The 20,419-nt window shown below is 37.2% G+C and overlaps 1 protein-coding gene across 7 annotated transcripts; it reads left to right on the forward strand.

Moving 5' to 3' along the window:
* The first annotated feature begins 438 nt into the window (after positions 1-438).
* CLEC7A (C-type lectin domain containing 7A) lies at positions 439-20,415 on the forward strand. Of its 7 annotated transcripts, none has more exons than XM_059886520.1 (7): positions 456-748; positions 2,858-2,956; positions 4,171-4,308; positions 5,521-5,672; positions 9,892-10,010; positions 14,298-14,432; positions 20,297-20,415. In XM_059886520.1, the coding sequence occupies exons 1-6, from the start codon at positions 646-648 to the stop codon at positions 14,428-14,430; spliced, it is 744 nt and encodes a 247-aa protein (XP_059742503.1). In that variant the 5' UTR covers positions 456-645; the 3' UTR covers positions 14,431-14,432; positions 20,297-20,415.
* Positions 20,416-20,419: the final 4 nt, after the last annotated feature.

Below are 20,419 nucleotides of genomic sequence, written 5' to 3' on the forward strand. Positions count from 1 at the left end.
AGTGAAAGCAGCATAAAATATTAATTGGTTTATTTTTCTTACGTTTGGTCTGAAACAAAGATCTATCTATTGTGCTGCATTATAATTTTTTAAATAATTAAAATTTTATTTTATTTTATTTATTTTTAGCTACACTGGGTCTTCATGGCTGCACAGGCTTTTCTCTAGTTGCAGAGAGCATAGACTACTCTCTGGTTGCTGTGTGCGGGCTTCTCATTGCAGTGGCTTCTCTTGTTGCAGAGCACGGGCTCTAGAGCTCAGGTTCAACAGTTATGATAGGTGGGCTTGGTTGCTCCTCAGCATGTGGAATCTTCCTGGATCAGGGATCAAATCCATGTCTCCTGCATTGGCAGGTGGATTCTTTACCACTGAGCCACTAGGGAAGTCCTACCTTATAATTTTCTGAGGAGTCATCAGTCTCTGAAACAGGATCTAAAGGTACCAATGGGAAATTACCACAGTATAATTTTTCATTTCCTGCTTTTGGGTATCTGGTTGGACTAATTTAGCTCAACTTGTTTAAGCCTAATAAATGCATCTCCCACATGATCTGACTCACAGATCCTCTTTTGTCCACAGGCAGTTGTCTTAGGAGAGAGAAGAAAGCTCTCAGATGCTGTGTCAATTCAGGAACTCAGTAGAACAATGGAATATCAATCTTCAGTAGAAAATTTGGATGAAGATGGATATACTCAATTAGACTTCAGCTCTCGCAACATCACCAGGAGATCTGTAGTCTCAGAGAAAGGTATATATTTTTGTTTCTGACTTCAACATTCGCATTCTTATAACTAAAACTAGAAGTGGAAAAAATTGGACAGACTTCTGATTTTCCAGGCTTTTATTAATGTATTTTAAAAGGTTTTCAGAAGTCACTGAAGATAATTTGAATGAGCACTAAGACTGTTCTCTGGGCAACCATTCAATGGCTAATCATTAGCACAGTTGATCTTTGGATAACACGGGTTTGAACTGCACAGATCCGCTTATACATGAATGTTTTTCAAAAGTAAATAGCACACTACTAGATGATATGTAGTTGGTTAAATCCATGGATGCCAAACTGTGAATATGGAGAAACTGCAGATATAGAGGGCCAACTATAAGGTAGAGTGTGGGGAGGACCAGTGCCCCTAAACCCTGTGTTGTTCAAGGATCAACTGCATTGAAGTTAATTATTATGATGATAGAAAATACTCACACTTTTTCTGTTCTATAGAGACAGATGCTTCAAAAGTAAGGAGTTGATGATAAATGTGATGAAATGCAAAGATGAAGGAATTTCAATAAGAGTGACTTGTTTGACAGAAAATAGTAAATTGTAGAATGAAGGTTAAGGGAATGTAAAGAAGTGCATATGAACAACATCAGGATATTGGAGTTAGAAAAGAAAAGAAAGAAGACAGGAAAAACAACAGGATTTTGTGGAAAAGGCCAAAGGGTGGTCAGAGGTCAGGGTTTAGATAATAAGAACCTACTGTATAGCACAGGGAACTCTGTTCAATGTTATGTGAAAGCCTGGACTGGAGGGAGTTCAAGGGAGAATGGATACATGTGTAGATATTGCTGAGTCTCTTTGCTGTCCACCTGAAATATCACAACATTGTTAATCAACTATACTTCAATATACTTCATTTTTTTGTGCTTAGTCGCTCAGTGGTATTTGATTCTTTGCAACCTCATGGGATTTCCCAGACAAGAATAACCCTCACCCAGAGATCGAACTCATGTCTCCCATGGCTCCTGCATTGCAGGCAGATTATTTACCACTGAGCCACCAGAGAAGGCGTACTCCAATACAAAATAAAAAGTTTAATTAAAAATAAAAGAAGTCAAATGGTTTAGAATCCCAAATCTGATTTTTTTATGTGTATCATGAGATTGATTTGGAAAAAAAAAATTTAAACAAAAAGTTCTAAAAAAAAAAAATGTTATTTGTGTAACAGTGAAGAAATATATATGAGTTAGATAAAAGATTCCATTATCAGGACATGAATCTTAGACATTATGTAAAAAAAGTGAAATCTGGAGAAGGGAGTTAAAATATTTCTCTCTTCACTGAGTGAGCAATTTAATCTCCTCTACGAGTCTTCTATTTGACAGTTCTCTGAAATGCTCTTATTGCTTATTCTCAGTCTTGATGTGGTGATATTAATATAAAGTGAATTTCCTGTTATCAAGAAAGAGATTATTCACAGGTTTTGACATCAGCATTTGCTTTCTTCTGCTTTCTGGTCATTCCCATTGCACAATTATTTTCCTCTTGTCACACAGTTTTGTTTTCTTGGGCAACCTACTGGGGAAGAATGGAAAAACATGGTGAAGCAAGAGATAGGAAGGCATGTGTGTGTTTATAGGTGTGTGTGGACAAACTGTGGGTTGCCTATAATGTGCTAGTAGTCTCTAAACTAGGTGCTTTTACTTGTGTTGATTCTCACAGTCATTCTTTGATGCATCATTACCCTAATTTTTCACAAAGAGAAATGGAAAAATGGAAGAAGTAATTTGCCCAGTGACAGGCAAGAAATAAGTGAAAGAGGAAGATTACCCTTCCTAACCAGTGTTATTTCTGTTGCATTAAGCTGTCTCTTCTAAGAATGGATGGGAATCCTGGTAGTGTCAAAACCTATAGATATCAATGTGGAGCTGAAATTAGGAGTGTACAGCTCTCAAGGCACTGTGCTCAAATTACAGTTGCTGACCCTGAAGAGGTACACTAAAGAGGGAGAAAAATTCAGACTAACCCTAGATGAGTAGGTTATCTGGGTATCAGATTTTGATGAACTGCAGAACTGAAGTGCTCAGTGATTAGTCATCCTGTTTCTTGATTCAGTTTCTGCTCCCTTTGGCTTTCTAGGGCTTTGTGCTGCATCCTCTCATTGGCGTCTGATTGCTGTGACTCTGGGCATTTTATGCTCAGTGATGCTGGTGATAACTGTGGTCCTGAGTACCTCGGGTAAGTATTGGTGGGGAAGATGAACAGCAATAGACATTTAATAAGCATTTATGATGTTTCAGGCGCGCTTTTAAGGAAACTTTTTTTTTTTTAATGTGGGCCATTTTTAAGGTCTTTATTCAATTTGTTACAATGTTACTTCTGTTTTATGTTTTGTTTTTTTGGCCCTAAGGCATGTGGGATCTTAGTTCCCAGAGCAGGGATAGAAGAACTCATACCCCCTACACTGTACAGTCAAGTCTTAACCACTGGACTACAAGGGAAGTCCCTCAGGTACTCTCTTAAGAGTATAACATAATCTACCTGGATCTGAACACCGACCCTTTGAATTGATGTTATGAGTTCTAACTTTATTTCTAGGGTCATAAACTAGTTAACATTAGGACCATGATTAGAAATGCAGGTGATCTGTCTTGATAACTCATACTCTTATCTACAAGATCTGCTTGAATAGCTGGTTTCAAAGCTGTGAAATTCCTAGGATAAATTAATGAAAGGAAACCAGTGGAGGTGAAGGAAGTGCAATTGGTGCTTATCTTCCTAAGAGATTAATTCCCTAAAGAATTTAAGCTATTTTTTACATCTCATGAATTAAGGAAATTGTTTTACACCTGTCTTTAAACTCCTTTGGATAATATCAGGAAATATTCAAAGCACTTATGAAATTCTAGGTAGTTATTTTGTAATAGATGAATACATTTCCTTAGATTTTATCATTCATGAATTCCATTTTGGATAAAGTATTATTGTGCCTTTGAAAAGGGTATATGAAAACATGAAAGATTTCTTAACTAGTCATGTGTTTATTGAATACATTCTATGTTATAGTCACCTGGCAGATTCTCAAGGAACTCTCATTTTTAAAATATTATAATAAAGAAGATTTATTACTATTTCAAATCCATCGTGGTACCAAAGGACTATATTCCATTTGCCTCTTACTTTCCCCCATCCTCCTATCTACTTCATTTTTATCTTTTGTATTAAATCTTCTTTATGGAAGTTATTTCTTTTTTCCATCTATTCAAGCTATCACCTATCTATCTACCATCTGTCTCTACCTCTCCATCATCCTCTCCATTATTTATCACTAATCAAGAATGTGTCCCTTTATATTCCAACAAAAATATAGGTTTTTGAATTTTAATTCTCAAACATAGTAAAAATGACTTTTTTTTTTTTTCTGTCATTACTATTGTTGTTGGTATATGAAGGTATTTGGAGATCCAGTTCAGGGAACAACCTGTTGAAGAGTGACAGCTTTCCATCAAGAAATAAAGACAACCAGAGTCAACCCACACAATCATCTTTAGAAGATAGTGTGATACCTACCAAGGCTCTCACGACCACAGGCAAGGGCAGAATTAAGGATTAATAAAATCCTTGATTCAGAAGGCTTAATTTTTGGTACTAAGGCTTGGAGCAGGGGATGAAGAAAGTACTTTTACATGTGGTGATTCTGCATTCTAATAAAGCCCACAGCAATATTATCTCAGTAAAATAAGTCTTCTGTAATATACAAGGGCTTCTCTAGAGGCTCAGATAATAAAGAATCTGCCTGCAATGCAGGAGATCCAGATTACAAAGTGATAGCATAAATACCTTATGAACTTAGCTGAATCTCCAACTTAGTTGGATTTTTTTCACGTCACTGATTTTTCACATATTTAAGCTTTTAGAGGTTTGTGTAATTTGATTTGAAGAAACATAATGTGTTCTCACACCATAGGGAAAAGACATTTTAAAGTGATATAGTTAAAATAAGAAATAGGACACCAGAAAAGGTTAAAAAAAAAAAAAACAGAATAGAAAAAGGAAAGAAGGTAAAGTGTTGCTAAGAATTTAAAGGTTCATAGATATGTTTAATATCTATAAACCTAAAAAATGTTTCTTTTTTATATAAATTTATTTATTTTAATTGGAGGCTAATTACTTTACAATATTGTATTGGTTTTGCCATACAAAACCAGTTAAGTTTGTTTTTCTTTAATTATGCAAGTTAATTGATTTAATTACCATTTTGTATACAGTAGACTTTAATTCCTAATTGCACTGTTATTGAGTATGACAATATTTGGACTTTAATTTTCCATCTCTGGACACATACCTCTTCACTGTCTTTATCACATTACTCTGTAATGTGAATGAGTGCTCTTATACTTTTCTTATTTGGTGAATTGCGTTCTGAAATAGATGTCACACTTGTAAAATAAGTCAACATGAAATTATTGTGTATCTCAATGACTGACATTGCATTGGTTTATTTTGAGGGTTATCATGGAGAAAAGGAGTTCTGAGCTGACTGTAAAGGCATGCAAGACAAGACAAGAAAGAAAGGAGAGTTGATAGTCTACAACACTGTAGCCACTCAGTTATTTTTTAGCTGTAAATGAATAAGGGGTTTTAATATGATCCCTTCTGTAAAGTTATATCTGTATAGTTTGAATTGAAAATGAAATATATTCATGGCAATTTATTGATTATTATGTCCTTAGGATTAATGGTACCTGTACTGAAGTACCATTCATAGTATGAAACTCATTGTATTTATCTTTTATTTCCAGGAGTTTTCTCTAGCTCTTGTCCCCCTAACTGGATCACACATGAGGATAGCTGTTATCTATTTAGCACACTATTAGATTCCTGGGATGGAAGTAAAAGACAATGCTTTCAACTGGGCTCCCATCTCCTGAAGATAGACAGCTCAAAAGAGTTGGTAAGTGTAGATTTTGGTTATAATATCTGTGGTCTATACTGAGCAGAAAAGTAGAGGTAGTTTCCAGATAACTATTTTCCCTAAGAGAAAGTAACTTTACGTATTCTCCATAATTATAATAATAGCATATATTGAGTAAAGTATATAATACACGCTTTTCTTTTTAATTAATTAAAATATGAATACATTTTGGATTTCCCTGCTAGCTCAGTTGGCAAAGAATTCACCTGCAATGCAGGAGACCCAGATTCGATCTCTGGGTTGGGAAGGAAATGACAACCCACTCCAGTACGTTACACTTTAAAATTAATCCTTTAAACACAACTCCAAGTTGACTCTAATAATCAAGCCACACTCATTTTTGTGGGTTTGGACTTTAGGTTTTAAATGTGGTACAGTAAAATAGAAGGTTCTTCCCCTTATCACCATAATTATCAAGCTATGATAATATATACTTATAAATAATTTATTCCTTGCAAGATACTGGGAAAGGCAAAGAGGTTTAAACTTCTAGCCATGCTCAACTAATTTTTAAGAAAATAGAAACGACTCAACAGCTGTTAAAAGTTAAATATCTTGTATTGGCACCAAATGCCATAGAAATTCAGAGAGAGAAATTCCTGTAGACATAAAAATTGCACAGAAAAAGAGCAACTTACAATGCATCTTGCCTGAAGGATAGAACTCAGATGAGATACAAGGAGGAGTTAATAGTCAGGGAATATTCTACCTTATAAATCTGAACAACCTACAACTTCTATACTTACTTTTACTACTCTCAATTTTTGTGTTTCTGTTTTGTTTTCCCCACAGTTGTAGTTGACATAAAAATTAATGGAAGTAAATGTATGGCAAAAAAAAGGGGGCATGGGACTGGAAGTCTGTCTGGCTTTTAGACCTTCCTATAATTGCCACTTTGTTGAGTTATATTTGTCAACAATTCAAATATGATCATTAACCCCTAGATTACTTATTCATAAAAAGTGTAGTAGAACTAAACTGTTTTAAGATAGTCATTTAACTCTGCGAAGCATTTCTTGACAAAGGCTATATGAACTTATATTTTCAATTAAAATTGTGGCGATGATAGTAGCCTGTCATCCATGAACATGGCCTACAGACTCTGTCGTTCTTGGATTTATTCTGGTAGATTGAATGCAGGAAGCACAATTTTGACATCAAGGATTTATTTATTTATTTATTTATTTATATTAAATTTTATTGGAGTATAGTTGCTTTAGGATGCTGTGTTAGTTTCTGCTATAAAACAGAGTCCCCTTTTTTTAAGATTTCCTTTCCATTTAGATCACCACAGACCATTGAGTAGAGTTCCCTGTGCTATATGGTAGGCTCTCATTAGTAATCTCTTTTATACATAGGCATGTATGTATGGTACTCCCCTGGTGGCTCAGTGGTAAAGAATCTGCCTGTGATGCCGAAGATGCAGGAGACCTGGGTTCCTTGGGTCAGGAAGATTCCCCTGGAGAAGGGCATGGCAACCCACTCCAGTATTCTTGCCTGGAGAATCCCATGGACAAAGGAGCTCAGCAAGCCACAGTCCATAGGGTGGCAAAGAGTCAGACACGACTGAGTGACTGAGCACGAGCATTGAGCACAAGTATATATTTATATATCAATCCCAATCTCTCAAGTCATCCCTCTCTCCTTTCCCCCTTGGTATTCTTAAATTTGTTCTCTATGTTTGTGTCTCTATTTCTTCTTTGCACATAAGTTCATCTGTATCACTTTTTCCAGATTCCCCATATCAGCAACATTATATGGTATTTATTTTTCTCTTTCTGACTTACTTCATGGTGTATGGCAGTCCATCTCTAAGTCCATCCATGTCTCTGCCAATGGCACTATTTCATTCATTTTTATACCTGAGTGATATTCCGTTGTTTTTACGTACTACATCTTCTTTATCCATTTCTCTGTTGATGGAAATTTAGGTTGCTATAATGTCCTGGCTATTCCAAATAGTGCTGCAATGAACATTGAGGTGCATGTGACATTTCGAATTACTGTTTTTTCTGGGTATATGTCCAGCATTGGTATTGCTGGGTCATATGGAAGTTCTACTTCTAGTTTTTTGAGAAACTTCCATACTGTTCTCCATAGTGGCTGTACCAATTTACATTCCTACCAACAGTGTAGGAGGGTTCCATTCTCTCCACAACCTCTCTAGAATTTATTGTTTGTAGTTTTTTGATGATGGCCCTTCTGACTGGTGTCACCTCTGACTGGTGATACTTCATCGTAGTTTTGAATTGCATTTCTCTAAGGCAATGGCACCCCACTCCAGTACTCTTGCCTGGAAAATCCCATGGATGGAGGAGCCTGGTGGGCTGCAGTCCATGGGGTCGCTAAGAGTTGGACACGACTGAGCGACTTCACTTTCACTTTTCACTTTCAAGCATTGGAGAAGGAAATGGCAACCCACTCCAGTGTTCTTGCCTGGTGAATCCCAGGGATGGCGGAGCCTGGTGGGCTGCCGTCTATGGGGTCACACAGAGTCGGACACGACTGAAGCGACTTAGCATAGTTAGTGATGTTGAACATCTTTATACGGATTTTTTGGCCATTTGTATGTCTTCTTTGGAGAACTGTCTCTTTAGGTCTTATGCCCATTTTATTCTGTTGTCTGTTGTGCTGATACTGAGTTGCATGAGCTGTTTGTGTATTTTGGAGATCAACCCCTTGTCAGTTGTTTTGTTTGCAAATATTTTCTGCCATTCTAAAGACTGTCTTTTTGTCTTGCTTATGATTTCCTTTGTGGTACAAAAGCTTTAAGTTTAATTAGGTCTCATTTGTTATCTATTTTCATATGTTTTTATTTTCATTATTCTAGAAGGTGGGTCAAAAAAGATCTTACTGCTATTTATGTCAAAGAGTGTTCTGCCTATGCTTTTCTCTAAGACTTACAGTGTTCAGCCTTACATTTAGGTTTTTAATTCATTTTGAGTTTATTTTTATATATAGAGTTAGGGAGTGTTCTAATTTAACTTACCATTGCAATAGAAAGGATAATACCTCAGAATAAACCTAACTTATGGAGGCAAAGAAAGTGCAGAAGAATTGATGCTTTTGAACTGTGGTGTTGGAGAAGACTCTTGAGAGTCCCTTGGACTACAAGGAGATTCAGCCAGTCCATCCTAAAGGAAATCAGTCCTGGGTGTTCATTGGAAGGACTGACGTTGAAGCTGAAACTCCAATATTTTGGCCACCAGATACGAAGAGCTGACTCATTTGAAAAGACCCTGATGCTGGGAAAGATTGAAGACGGGAGGAGAATAGGACGACAGAGGATGAGATGGTTGGATGGCATCACTGACTCTATGGACATGAGTTTGGGTAAACTCTGGGAGTTGGTAATGGACAGGAAGGCCTGGCGTGCTGCAGTCCATGGGGTCACAAAGAGTCGGACACGACTGAGCGACTGAACTGAACTGATGGAGGCAAAAAACCCGTACTCAGAAAACTATAAGATACTGATGAAAGAAATCAAAGATGACACAAACAGATGGAAAGACACACCATGTTCTTGAATTGGAAGACTAGTACTGTGAACATAACTATACTACCCCCCAAAATCTACAGATTCAATGAAATTTTCCTATTAAATTACAAAAGGCATTTTTCACAAAATTAGAAGATTTTTGCAATTTGTATGGAAACACAAAAGACCCCAAATAGCCAAAGCCATCTTGAGGAGAAAAAACAGAGAGGGAGGAATCAGGCTCCCTGACTTCAGACTATACAGTCATCAAGATAGTATGGTGCTGGCACCAAAGCAGAAATATAGATCAATGGAATAGGATGGAAAGCCCAGAATTAAACCCATGCACCTTTGGTCACTTAATCTATGACAAAAGAGCCAGAAATATACAATGCAGAAAAGACAATCTTTTCAATAAGTTGTTCTGGGAAAGCTGGACAGCTATACGTAAAAGAAGGATCTATTCTTTGTTGGAAAATTAAATGATAAGGACTCTGAAAAAATGAGATATGCTTTTTGAGACAGTGAGTGGCATTCAAGAATTGGCACATCTATCTAGGCTGATGCCAGTATACGCATGCATCCTCCATCAAGGTGATTCAATCTCTGTCTCTCAAAATCTCCTAACAGTCTTTCTCTGTATCTTACCTGTCTCTATCATCTCTGTCCTTCACTGTCTCTCCTTCTTTCTCCTTGACTTGTATTTATGTTTCCTTACAGGAGTTTATATCAAGGCAAGTGTCTTCCCAGCCTGATCATTCATTTTGGATAGGGCTTTCTCGCCGTCAGACAGAAGAACCATGGCTCTGGGAGGATAGCTCCACCTTGTTGTCTAACCTGTAAGTATCCAGAGAGACAAAGCTTCATACCTTCTCTCAGAGAGGTAAGAGCATGTCACACAGTTAAGGATCCAATCTGTTGGCCATAATAAGGAAGAGAGAGAAAAAGAAACATAGTGATGGGAAGAGACACCGAGCCAGGGGAAAAAAAAGTAAAACAAGAGAATAGAGGAGGACTTACAGGTCAAAAAGTGTTGAGTGGTCACTTCAAGATATCAACACAAGTGGTTCCTCAGCCTTCTTACCAGGAGGGCGTGTGTTCGAAGCTTCCCAGGAAGGAGCAATCACTCAGTGTAAAGATGTGGTTAAGAGCAGGGCTTTGAAGTCAGTTTTCAGCCTAATTCTGGTCCTCTCACTGTGTGGAACCGGACAAGTTGCTGAATCTTATCTGTGCCCCCCTTTCCAAATCTGTAAAGGAGAATAAAAATAATTCCTACCTCTATAGATTTTGAGATAAAAGTAAGATCACTTGGCACAGTGTCTGGCACATACTTTTTACCATGGGTTCAGATAGAGAAATTGTATGAGTAAGCAGCTTGGGGCTCATCATCCTGGGGATATAATTTTTTCCTCCCACCTTCCACCTTGCCTGGTGGCTCAGATGGTAAAGAATCTACCTGCAGTGCAGGAGACCCGGTTTAGATCCCTGGGTGTGGAAGATCCCCTGCAGAAGGAAGTGGCAACTCACTCCAGTATTCTTGCTTGGGAAATTCCACGGACAGAGGATCCTAGTGGGCTACAGTCCATGGTGTGGCAGTTAGACACGACTGAGTGACTAACACTGGCAATAACACTCCACCTGGTGGCAAGATTGAGAAATGCACATTTTTTGTTAGTCTTTTCTGTTGGGCAGGTTTTTTTTTTTTCATTTACCCCTGCACCAAAATAGTCATTTGTTTTCCAGCTTCTGCTGGGTTTTCTGCTACATTCTCATTTCGGATGCATTTATTTCACAGTATTAAATTAAATAAATGGGAACCAACCAACAATTGATGTCATCTCGGAGTCAATAAAAATATAGCCCTAGAAAACAATAGAGATCTATGCGGTTTATTAGATTTTCCCCACAGATTCATGGTTTTCACTGCTTCTTATTCCTCTCTGCCTCTCCTACCTTCCATTTTGAATCATTTTTAAAATCTGAAGAATACATTTGTATTTCCTTTAGAGTTGAAGTTTTATGGTTGAATTCTCTGTGCTTGTCTAAAACTCTTTATTTCAACTTTTCTAAAAAATATTTTGAGTATAAAATTAGAAATCTGTAGCTTTTTTCTCTTAGGCATTCAAAGATATTATTATAATGTATTCTATTTTTATTGTTGTTTTTGAAAGGTCAATTATTTGAAAGCAATATAAGTTTTATGTCTTTTTTCAGTTTTGACGTTTTCAGCCATACTTGCTTCAAATGTTGCTCTTTCCTGACTTTCTACCCTTCCATAATTCCAATTAAATGTATTATAGACCCATTCACAATATCCTATATGTCTCATTTACGTTTTCCTATAGTTTTGTCTTTTTTCTTTAACCTATTTACCTGTCGTACATCTTTCAGTTTCGTTATTTTTCCTCTTCTTCAGTTAAACTGCTGTTAAAAGCCTTGATTAAGCTTTTAACTTTGTTTAATGAATTTTTAAGTTTTATAATTTCTCAAATCTATCCAGTTGCAATTTATAATTCTTAGCTTTTCCAAAACATTCTCAATATTGTCTTTTCACTCCCAGAATACACTGTATAGTTGCTTTACTATTTGTGTTTGATAACCTAGTGTTTTTTACTCATGTGTATCTATTTCTGTTATCTTTTTCTTCTAATTAAAAACATGTATTTATCTGATTGGGTGGGGTCTTCGTTGTAACATGCGGGTTCTTTTTGGTTACAGTATGCATGCGAACACTTAGTTGCAGCATGTGGAGTCTAGTTTCTCAAACAGGAATCGAACCTGGGCTCCTTGTATTGAGAGCGTGGAGGCTTAGCCAGTGGACCACTGGGGAAGTCGCATTTTTCTTCTTATTTTTATTCATTTATTTATTTGTTTTCGTCTATGCCTGAATTGTTTTTGTTGTTGTTGTTGTTTTTAATGCACTTAACATACGTTAAACTTTTGTAGAATTAATTTGAATTTTACAGAGTGGCTTTTCATTTGCTTCTGGCAAGCACTATTGGGTGTGAATAGTACAAACTGTTGAGTATGATCACACTTTGATTTTATACCACTGAACTATCTCGCTTTGGCCAAGCACATTGAATTTATTAACGAACGACCTTGACAAAATATATGTCTTATTTTTCTATAGCACTTGTTTGTGTTGAGTTTTCGTTTGTTATTTTAAAAACTGACTAGTGGACTCCCTAAAGTCGTAAGAGTAGGTCCAAATTAACATCTTGATGTGTAACTATTCATCAGTGACAGTCATTTTAATCTGGCTCTGTACATTCTCCAAAATCTCTTAGATGTCAAAAAGATATTTTGGAGAAGAACACTGGCCAGAATTCTCCCTGAGGCTGGATCAAAGTTGTTTCATGACCTTGGCCTAATTATTTCAACAGAAGAATTCTCTCAATCCTCCATCCTCAGTACCAAGAAGAGATATATGTACAGGATGTACAGAATGTACAAGATGTACAGGATGAAGATGTACAGACCTTAGCTTTTACACTGAGGCTCAGTAATGCCCTTTGAGCTTGACTAAATAACTAACACTTCTCCCTTATGAAACTAAGGGCAAATAGAACAGAGCCATGCTTCTATTTACTCATGGTAATTCTCATAAGTGAAGTTGCTCAGTCGTTCAGGACTCTGCAATCCCATGAACTGTAGCCTACCAGGTTCCTCCGTCCATGGCATTTTCCAGGCTAGAGTACGGAAGTGGGTTGACATTTCCATCTCCAAGGGATCTTCCCAACCCAGGGATCAAACCCTGGTCTCCTGCATTGTGGGCAGACACCTTACCCTCTCAGCCACCGGGGAAGGCCAATTCTCATTGTCTATCATTATATTGCAAAACAATACAACCTTCAGGATGTATTAAAAAATATAGGGTTGTTTGGGACTTCTCTGGTGGTCCAGTAGCTAAGACTCTACATTCCCAGTGCAGGAGGCCCGGGTTCAATTCCGGGTCAGAGAACTAGATATGTCTCAACTAAGACTTCACATCTTGCAACCAAAAATACTGTATGCCACAACTAAGACTCAGAGAAGCCAAATAAATAAAATAATAAGTATTTTTTTTTTAATATAGAAAGTTGTTTGAATTGCTTTTCAATGGTCTTGATATCTGTGATTCTTCACTTAATTCTCAGTCACCATGAGCAAGAACTCTTCTACTTGGTCTACTCACTAAATATACCCAATAATAATTTTACTAAACTGCTACTTTATTTAATAAGTATCAGTTCAGTTCAGTCGCTCAGTCCTGTCTGACTCTTTGCAACCCCATGAATCGCAGCACACCAGGCCTCCCTGTCCATCACCAACTCCCGGAGTTCACTCAAACTCACGTCCATCGAGTCGGTGATGCCATCCAGCCATCTCATCCTCTGTCGTCCCCTTCTCCTCCTGCCCCCAATCCCTCCCAGCATCAGAGTCTTTTCCAATGAGTCAACTCTTCGCATGAGGTGGCCAAAGTACTGGAGTTTCAACTTTAGCATCATTCCTTCCAAAGAACACCTGGGACTGATCTTCAGAATGGACTGGTTGGATCTCCTTGCAGTCCAAGGGACTCTCAAGAGTCTTCTCCAACACCACAGTTCAAAAGAATCAATTCTTTGGCGCTCAGCCTTCTTCACAGTCCAACTCTCACATCCATACATGACTATTGAAAAAACCATAGCCTTGTCTAGACAGACCTTGTTGGCAAAGTAATGTCTCTGCTTTTGAATATGCTATCTAGGTTGGTGATAACTTTCCTTCCAAGGAGTAAGTCATAAGTATACCTCTAGGTAAAAGGTTTAAAGATAAGTAAAGAATTAGTATGTATTATAATTTAATATTATAAAGTATTAAATGATTTTTCTTTTTTGTCAGAGTAGTAGTATTTAATTTTATTTTCAACTAGTAGTATTTCTTAAAAAATTTTTGAGTCCTTTTTATGCCTTAATAGTGAAAGTTGTTATGCTACTATTTGGAAAATTTGAATTTAAACTCAAGGTTTTTTTTCAATAATATGCACTTCGGAAACTCTTTTTAACCCATATCTTTACCAACTATGCCAGTATTGTGGAGACAGTAGATATTAACAGTATTCCCTATGCTTGTACTAATTATCATATTGCATTTTATTTTAACAGGTTCCAAATCAGAAGTACAGTTACCGAAAAAGACTCATCTCACAACTGTGCATGGATCCATGTGTCAGACATTTACGACCAACTTTGTAGTGTGCATTCATACAGTATTTGTGAGAAGAAGTTGTCAGTATAATGGTGAGGAGCAGAGAGATGTATGTAAGATACTAAGGAGGGTATAAACCCAAACAGAAAAGAGACATATTTGAGGTCAAAATAATTGCTGAAAAAAATATCAAGAGAGCTCAGCCAACTTCAATCTTAACTGAGAAACAGGATGGAAGACTTCGATTTCCATACTCCCCAAGTCTATCCGGTAATCAGTATTGTGTTCTAATTATTAGAGTCCTAGAAATGGAGTCAGAACACCTGACCTTGAATTTTCATTCTATCAATGGTAGAATTTTCATTCTGCCATTCTATTTACCTGGATTAGCTGTGGATTCTTGGTGTTTCAGGAGATCTTAATTTCTGACTATACCAGAGTTGTATTTTGTCCTAAAAAGTGCCACTGGAGTACATGTGCTGTGTTTCCACTACTTATTCTTGCACTTTTAGCAATGAATCAGACACAGATAGAAATATATTTTGAATAGCTAAATGAAAAAAAGAAAAAAACATGCTTTACTAAAATCAGAGCCATTTTATTATTTTAAACATCATGATTATGATCAAAAGCATCATAAAAACCATTAGTTGCATCTTTTTTTCCTTAATTAAATAACCGAGATAATATGTCTGCCATATCTCTAAGAGAATCTTGTATAATGTGAAATTGTAGGGAATCTGCTTTGGTAAGAAAGATTTATCTTTTTAAATACTATCAATCAAAAAAAAGATCTGATTAATAAATATAAAAAAGTAACCTGTCCTATTGACTAAGGTATTAACATTTTGTAATGCTGCTGCTGCTGCTGTTGCTAAGTCGCTTCAGTTGTGACTCTGTGTGACCCCATGGACTGCAGCCTACCAGGCTCCCCCATCCATGGGATTTTCCAGGCAAGAACACTGGAGTGGGTTGCCATTTCCTTCTCCAATGCATGAAAGTAGAAAGTGAAAGTGAAGTCGCTCAGTCGTGTCCGACTCTTAGTGACCCCATGGACTGCAGCCTTCCAGGCTCTTCCATCCATGGGATTTTCCAGGCAACAGTACTGGAGTGGGGTGCCATTGCCTTCTCCTTTGTAATGCAAAACGTTTTATTATTTTTATGATGACTGTTTTGCAGTTTTCAGCAATTTTTCAGAAATTACTATAAAATGTATTATTGGAACATAAATAAGTTTCCTTGTATGATGATTTGTCTCTTTCTTATTTTTTTTTAAACTTTCCCATTGGTGTTATTTATATTTCCAGTGGGGATTTCCATAATTACTGGAGAGATATTCTAGTGTTTATTAATATGTGAACAGAAACTGTGTCAAGTTCACTGAATTTTTCACTTTAAAATCGTTACTGTTATGCGATTTCACTTTAATAAAAATGTTAATTAAAGAATCTTTGGCATTTAAATTATGTGCCATGTGTAATTAACACTATTACTGTTTGCCTTTTCCCCCAAAATGACGATAAATTTGGCACTGGAGACAAAGTAGTATAGTAGGTAGTTTTGTGCTGAAGAACAAATTGTAGATTTTAAATATTTAAAAATCTAAGAGAAGGAGAAAAAATTTTCGTGAAGTGACTATGACTTTTCTAATACACTAACTGGGGTTGTCACTATCTGGAAAGACATGTGAAAATGAAAATGTTATTAAAGCTGAGTTAAATTAAGGCATAAGGTGGGATTTTGAAAAGATGCCATGTATTTTTAATTTTGTTTTTGGTTTAATTTTTTTCTCCTGTATCCTTAAAATGGAATGCATGAGTTGAAGAAATCATGATAATCAAAGAAAATAGTTCTGGATGCTGAATGTTCAGCTGTACTTATCTAGAACAGATGGGCTAGGCAACAATAACCTATAAGTGAAAATTGAAAGCATGATTTTAACAAGAGCTAGGCTGTCTAAAATATGCCATACATTCTTTGTTACTATTACAGCCAATGTGGAATCGTGCCTGATAATGAACAGAAAACATCCACGCTTTTCCAAGTGACAGAAAAATGAAAAGAGCAGCTAGTAGACCTTATGTCTCAAGGGTAATTCAAGATCAGGAATGATCATGTTACGGAAAACACTTGCGTCTTCAAGGATCACCATCTCCTCTTGCTTGAGTTATTGCAGTAATTTCAAAGGAGTCTTCTAGCACCTACAAAGCAGCTGTCCAGTCGCTAAGTCATGTCTGACTCTTCACGATCCCATAGACTGCAGCACGCCTGGCCTCCCTGTCCTTCCCCATCTCCCAGAATTTGCTCAAACTCATGTCCATTGAGTTAGTGATGCCATCCAGTCATCGTCTTCTGCCTACAATCTTTCCCGGCAAGGGTGTTTTCTAATGAGTGGGCTTTTCGCATCAGGTGGCCAAAGTATTGGAGTTTCAGTTTAAACAAGTCATACCAGCCTTCTACTAAAACTCTCCTTGACTTCCCATGTATCTGAGTTAAAAAAAAAAAAAAAAAAATCTAACCAAAAAACTAAAGACCTTTACAATTATATATTGACCAAGACAATTGCTGGCCAGTATAGCATGCCATAGTCTTGATTGAAAGAAGGGTGTTAGTCTCCCAGTAATATCTGATTTTTTGCAACCCCATGGGCTGTAGTCTGACAGACTCCTCTGTCCATGGAATTCTCCTGGCAAGAATAATCTGATGTTCTTTGCTATTAAATCTTTAGTGAGCTTAGGTGGCCATGTCTTCTTATGTCTTTTGTCTTATATATAGATTTTATTTTTGCCCAGAAACTGAATATTTAATGCATCAGAAATATTAAATAAAAATAACCGAGTATTACTCTAAAAATTTTTACTCTTTCAAGCTGAGGGTCTCTTCTCATCACTCATTAGATTTATGACAATGGTTTCCTTGCAGTTTCTCCGTCACAGCCAGCATGCTTGCCTCTCGGGGCCTTTGAGATTCCTGGTCCCTTTACCTGAAGTATTCTTACCCTAGATTTCTGCAGACTCTTTCAAGTCCGTGTGCAAGTCCTTAATGAAGCTGACTCTCACTACCTTATTGAAAATGTCCAACTCCTTTCCGGTACATTCTATATTCTTTTTAACATTTGTTTATTTTGGCTACGCTGGGTGTTAGTGGTGGCTCTCAGGTCTTCATTGAGGCATGTGGGAAACTGACCAGGAATGGGATCCAGATCCCCTGCATTGGAAGCACAGGGTTTCAGCCACTGGAACACCAGGGAAGTCCCTGTATGTTCTTCATCTTCCTCATTTTCTGTATTTTTCCGTAACTCTAATCATAGTGTAATATATTCTACAGTTTACTTACTTACTATCTTTCTTGTATAGCATCTGACTTCCTCCATATCATGTAGGCTGTACAAGTACAGAGAGTTTTGTTTTCCACTGATGTGCCTCAGAATCTGAGAATAGAACCTACAATGAAGTAAGAATCTTTGTCATGGTTGAAAAAAATTAAGCATTTAAGGACAAATAGTAAAAATCTTAATGTAGATTCTTTGGTAAAAATTATTAAGGATCTCCTTGAATAACTAATTCGTGTTAGTCGCTCAGTCATATCTGACTCTTTGCAACCCCGTGGACTGTAGCCCACTAGGCTCCTCTGTCAACAGAATTCTCCAGGCAAGACTACTGGAGTGGATTGCCATTCCCTTCTTCAGGGGGATCTTCCTGGCCCAAGAACTGAACCTGGGCCTCCTGCATTGCAGGCAGATTCTTTACTGTCTGAGTCACCAGTGAAGCCCTTGAATAACTGAAGTTCGAGAAATAATTCGAATGACTATTTCATTAGAATCATAATTATCAGCATCTCCTAAATTGTAACATCTCAACTGTGACTATTTCTGATATTCTGTCGTCTTGCTTCATTTTCATATGTAGCTTCACTTACCTCTCCCTTCCATTTTTTTTTTTTTTACTGTCTTTTCTCTTGTAACATTTTCTAATATTTACATCAGTCCAATGCAAATGGCCAAATACTTTTTGATCTTCTGCTTCTTACAGGGCATTATGCAAGGGAAAGGTCTCTTCATATTTGTTTAATTTAAAATAACTTGATGAATAATACACAGCTGGAGACACATAATGAATTCAGGAGATATGTTTCCTGGCTGCCCCAGCCCAATTGTCTTCCACTCTCCTCTGCATTTAGTATGTTTGATTTAACCAAGTTATTTCCCCCAAATACAGAAAAGCATTGGTAGAGTAATGTAATTCTATTGTACTTATTTGGGAAAACAATTTGGATATTATCTAAACCAATCTTCTTGTTTCCTTCTCAGCTTAGTAAATTTAGGCCCCCAAAAAAAAAGGTTACCTGGCTTTCTAAAGTCATAGGTAGTAATAGACCTAAAATTTCTGACTTGCAGTATAATATGTGAATGTTCAAGATCATCAGGTACCAAATGTGTAATTATATAATAAAATCTTTAATTGAGTCCATATACTGTACATAAGGGCTTCCCTTGTGGCTCAGCTGGTAAAGAATCCACCTGGGTTTGATCCCTGGGTTGGGAAGATCCCTTGGAGAAGGGAAAGGCTACCCACTTCAGTATTATGACCTAGAGAATTTCACGGACTGTATAGTCCATTGGGTTGCAAAGAGTCGGACAGGACTGAGCAACTTTCACTTTCATTGTATGCTATGAAGAAAGATCATTGAATTAACTACTACAACAGAGTATTTTTAAAGCTCACCAGCGATGTGTCTTTAGAGTAATCGCTTCATCTGACTGGACTCAAATCTCCCTTTTTGTAAAATGAAAGTGGAAGACTTCCACTTCCCAATTTAAGTGGAAGTCAATCTCCATCTTTTTTCTCTAACGCTAACCCTGCAAAGCAGAATTGGAAGGAGGAGTTTTGAGATTAGTGCCACATTAAATTCATAGGACTTCTCTGGTGGCTCAGATGGTAAAGAATCTGCCTGCCAATGCGCGAGACACACATTTGATCTCTGAGCCAAGAAGATCCTCTGGAGAAGGAAATGGCAACCTACTCCAGTATTCTTCCCTGGGAAATCCCATGGACAGAGGAGCTGGTGGGCTACAGTCCATGGGGTTGCAACAGTGACTAAAACAGCAACAATGAAAGGACCCTCCTAGGCTGACATTTGTTGTACTTGATGCTTTACCATGTAAAGCCTATAGGGTGAAGTCTCCCCACTTTCCATGTACACACTGGTTCCCACACTAACCTTTTTGACACCAGAGACCGATTTTGTGGAAGATAATTTTTCCATGAACCAGGGGTGCAAGGAGTAGTTTTAGCATGATTCAAGTGCATTACATTTATTGTACACTTTATTTATTTTTTTTAATCATTTTACTATTTTCTTTCTTTTTTCTTTTCTAAATTGTGAAAATATGATAACAGATTTACAGGAGACTTGGAAAATATAAAACAAGGTCATATATCGCAATTATTTTTAAGTAGATAAATTAAGATTTTTAGTTGGAGTTTCAATATCAAACTCTCAAAAATTAATAGCATGAATATACAGAGAAGTAGAAGGATACAATAAACCTGAAAAACACTATGAACCAATTCAGCATAATTAAGATTTATATAATTTTTACACAACGGTAGGATACAAATTCTATTCAAGTTCCCATAGACAATAAACTGGGAGATACTGGAACATATCCAGAGATCTAAGACCAGGTGTGTACTTTATTTCTAACCTAATGCCAAGGCTGATCTGACAGCAGGTACCAGTCCATGCCCACAGGTTGGGGACCCTGCTTTACCTTATGCCCTCGGAGAAAGGAAGAGGCCAGTCCAATAATTTCTTTTCACAAAGGCACAGGCAGACTAAACTAGATCTGAGTAACTCAGGGAGTGTGTGGTGGATAAGAGCCCTGTGAGGTCCTTCTGCGATTATTGCTGGGAACCTTCCTTCTGGCGATTGTAAATTCTTGCCATTTTTTTAGGTTGTAGTTGCACAGGAAGTACTAACAAATAAACAAAAGAGAACCGAGAAGGGCAACCCCTCGGATGATTGTTCAGACGGAGACCGCCCAAATAGAAAACACACGCTGTTTCCCCTTGGCCTG

Source organism: Bos taurus, chromosome 5 (genome assembly GCF_002263795.3).
Source record: "Bos taurus isolate L1 Dominette 01449 registration number 42190680 breed Hereford chromosome 5, ARS-UCD2.0, whole genome shotgun sequence".
NCBI classification, from domain to species: Eukaryota; Metazoa; Chordata; class Mammalia; order Artiodactyla; family Bovidae; genus Bos; species Bos taurus.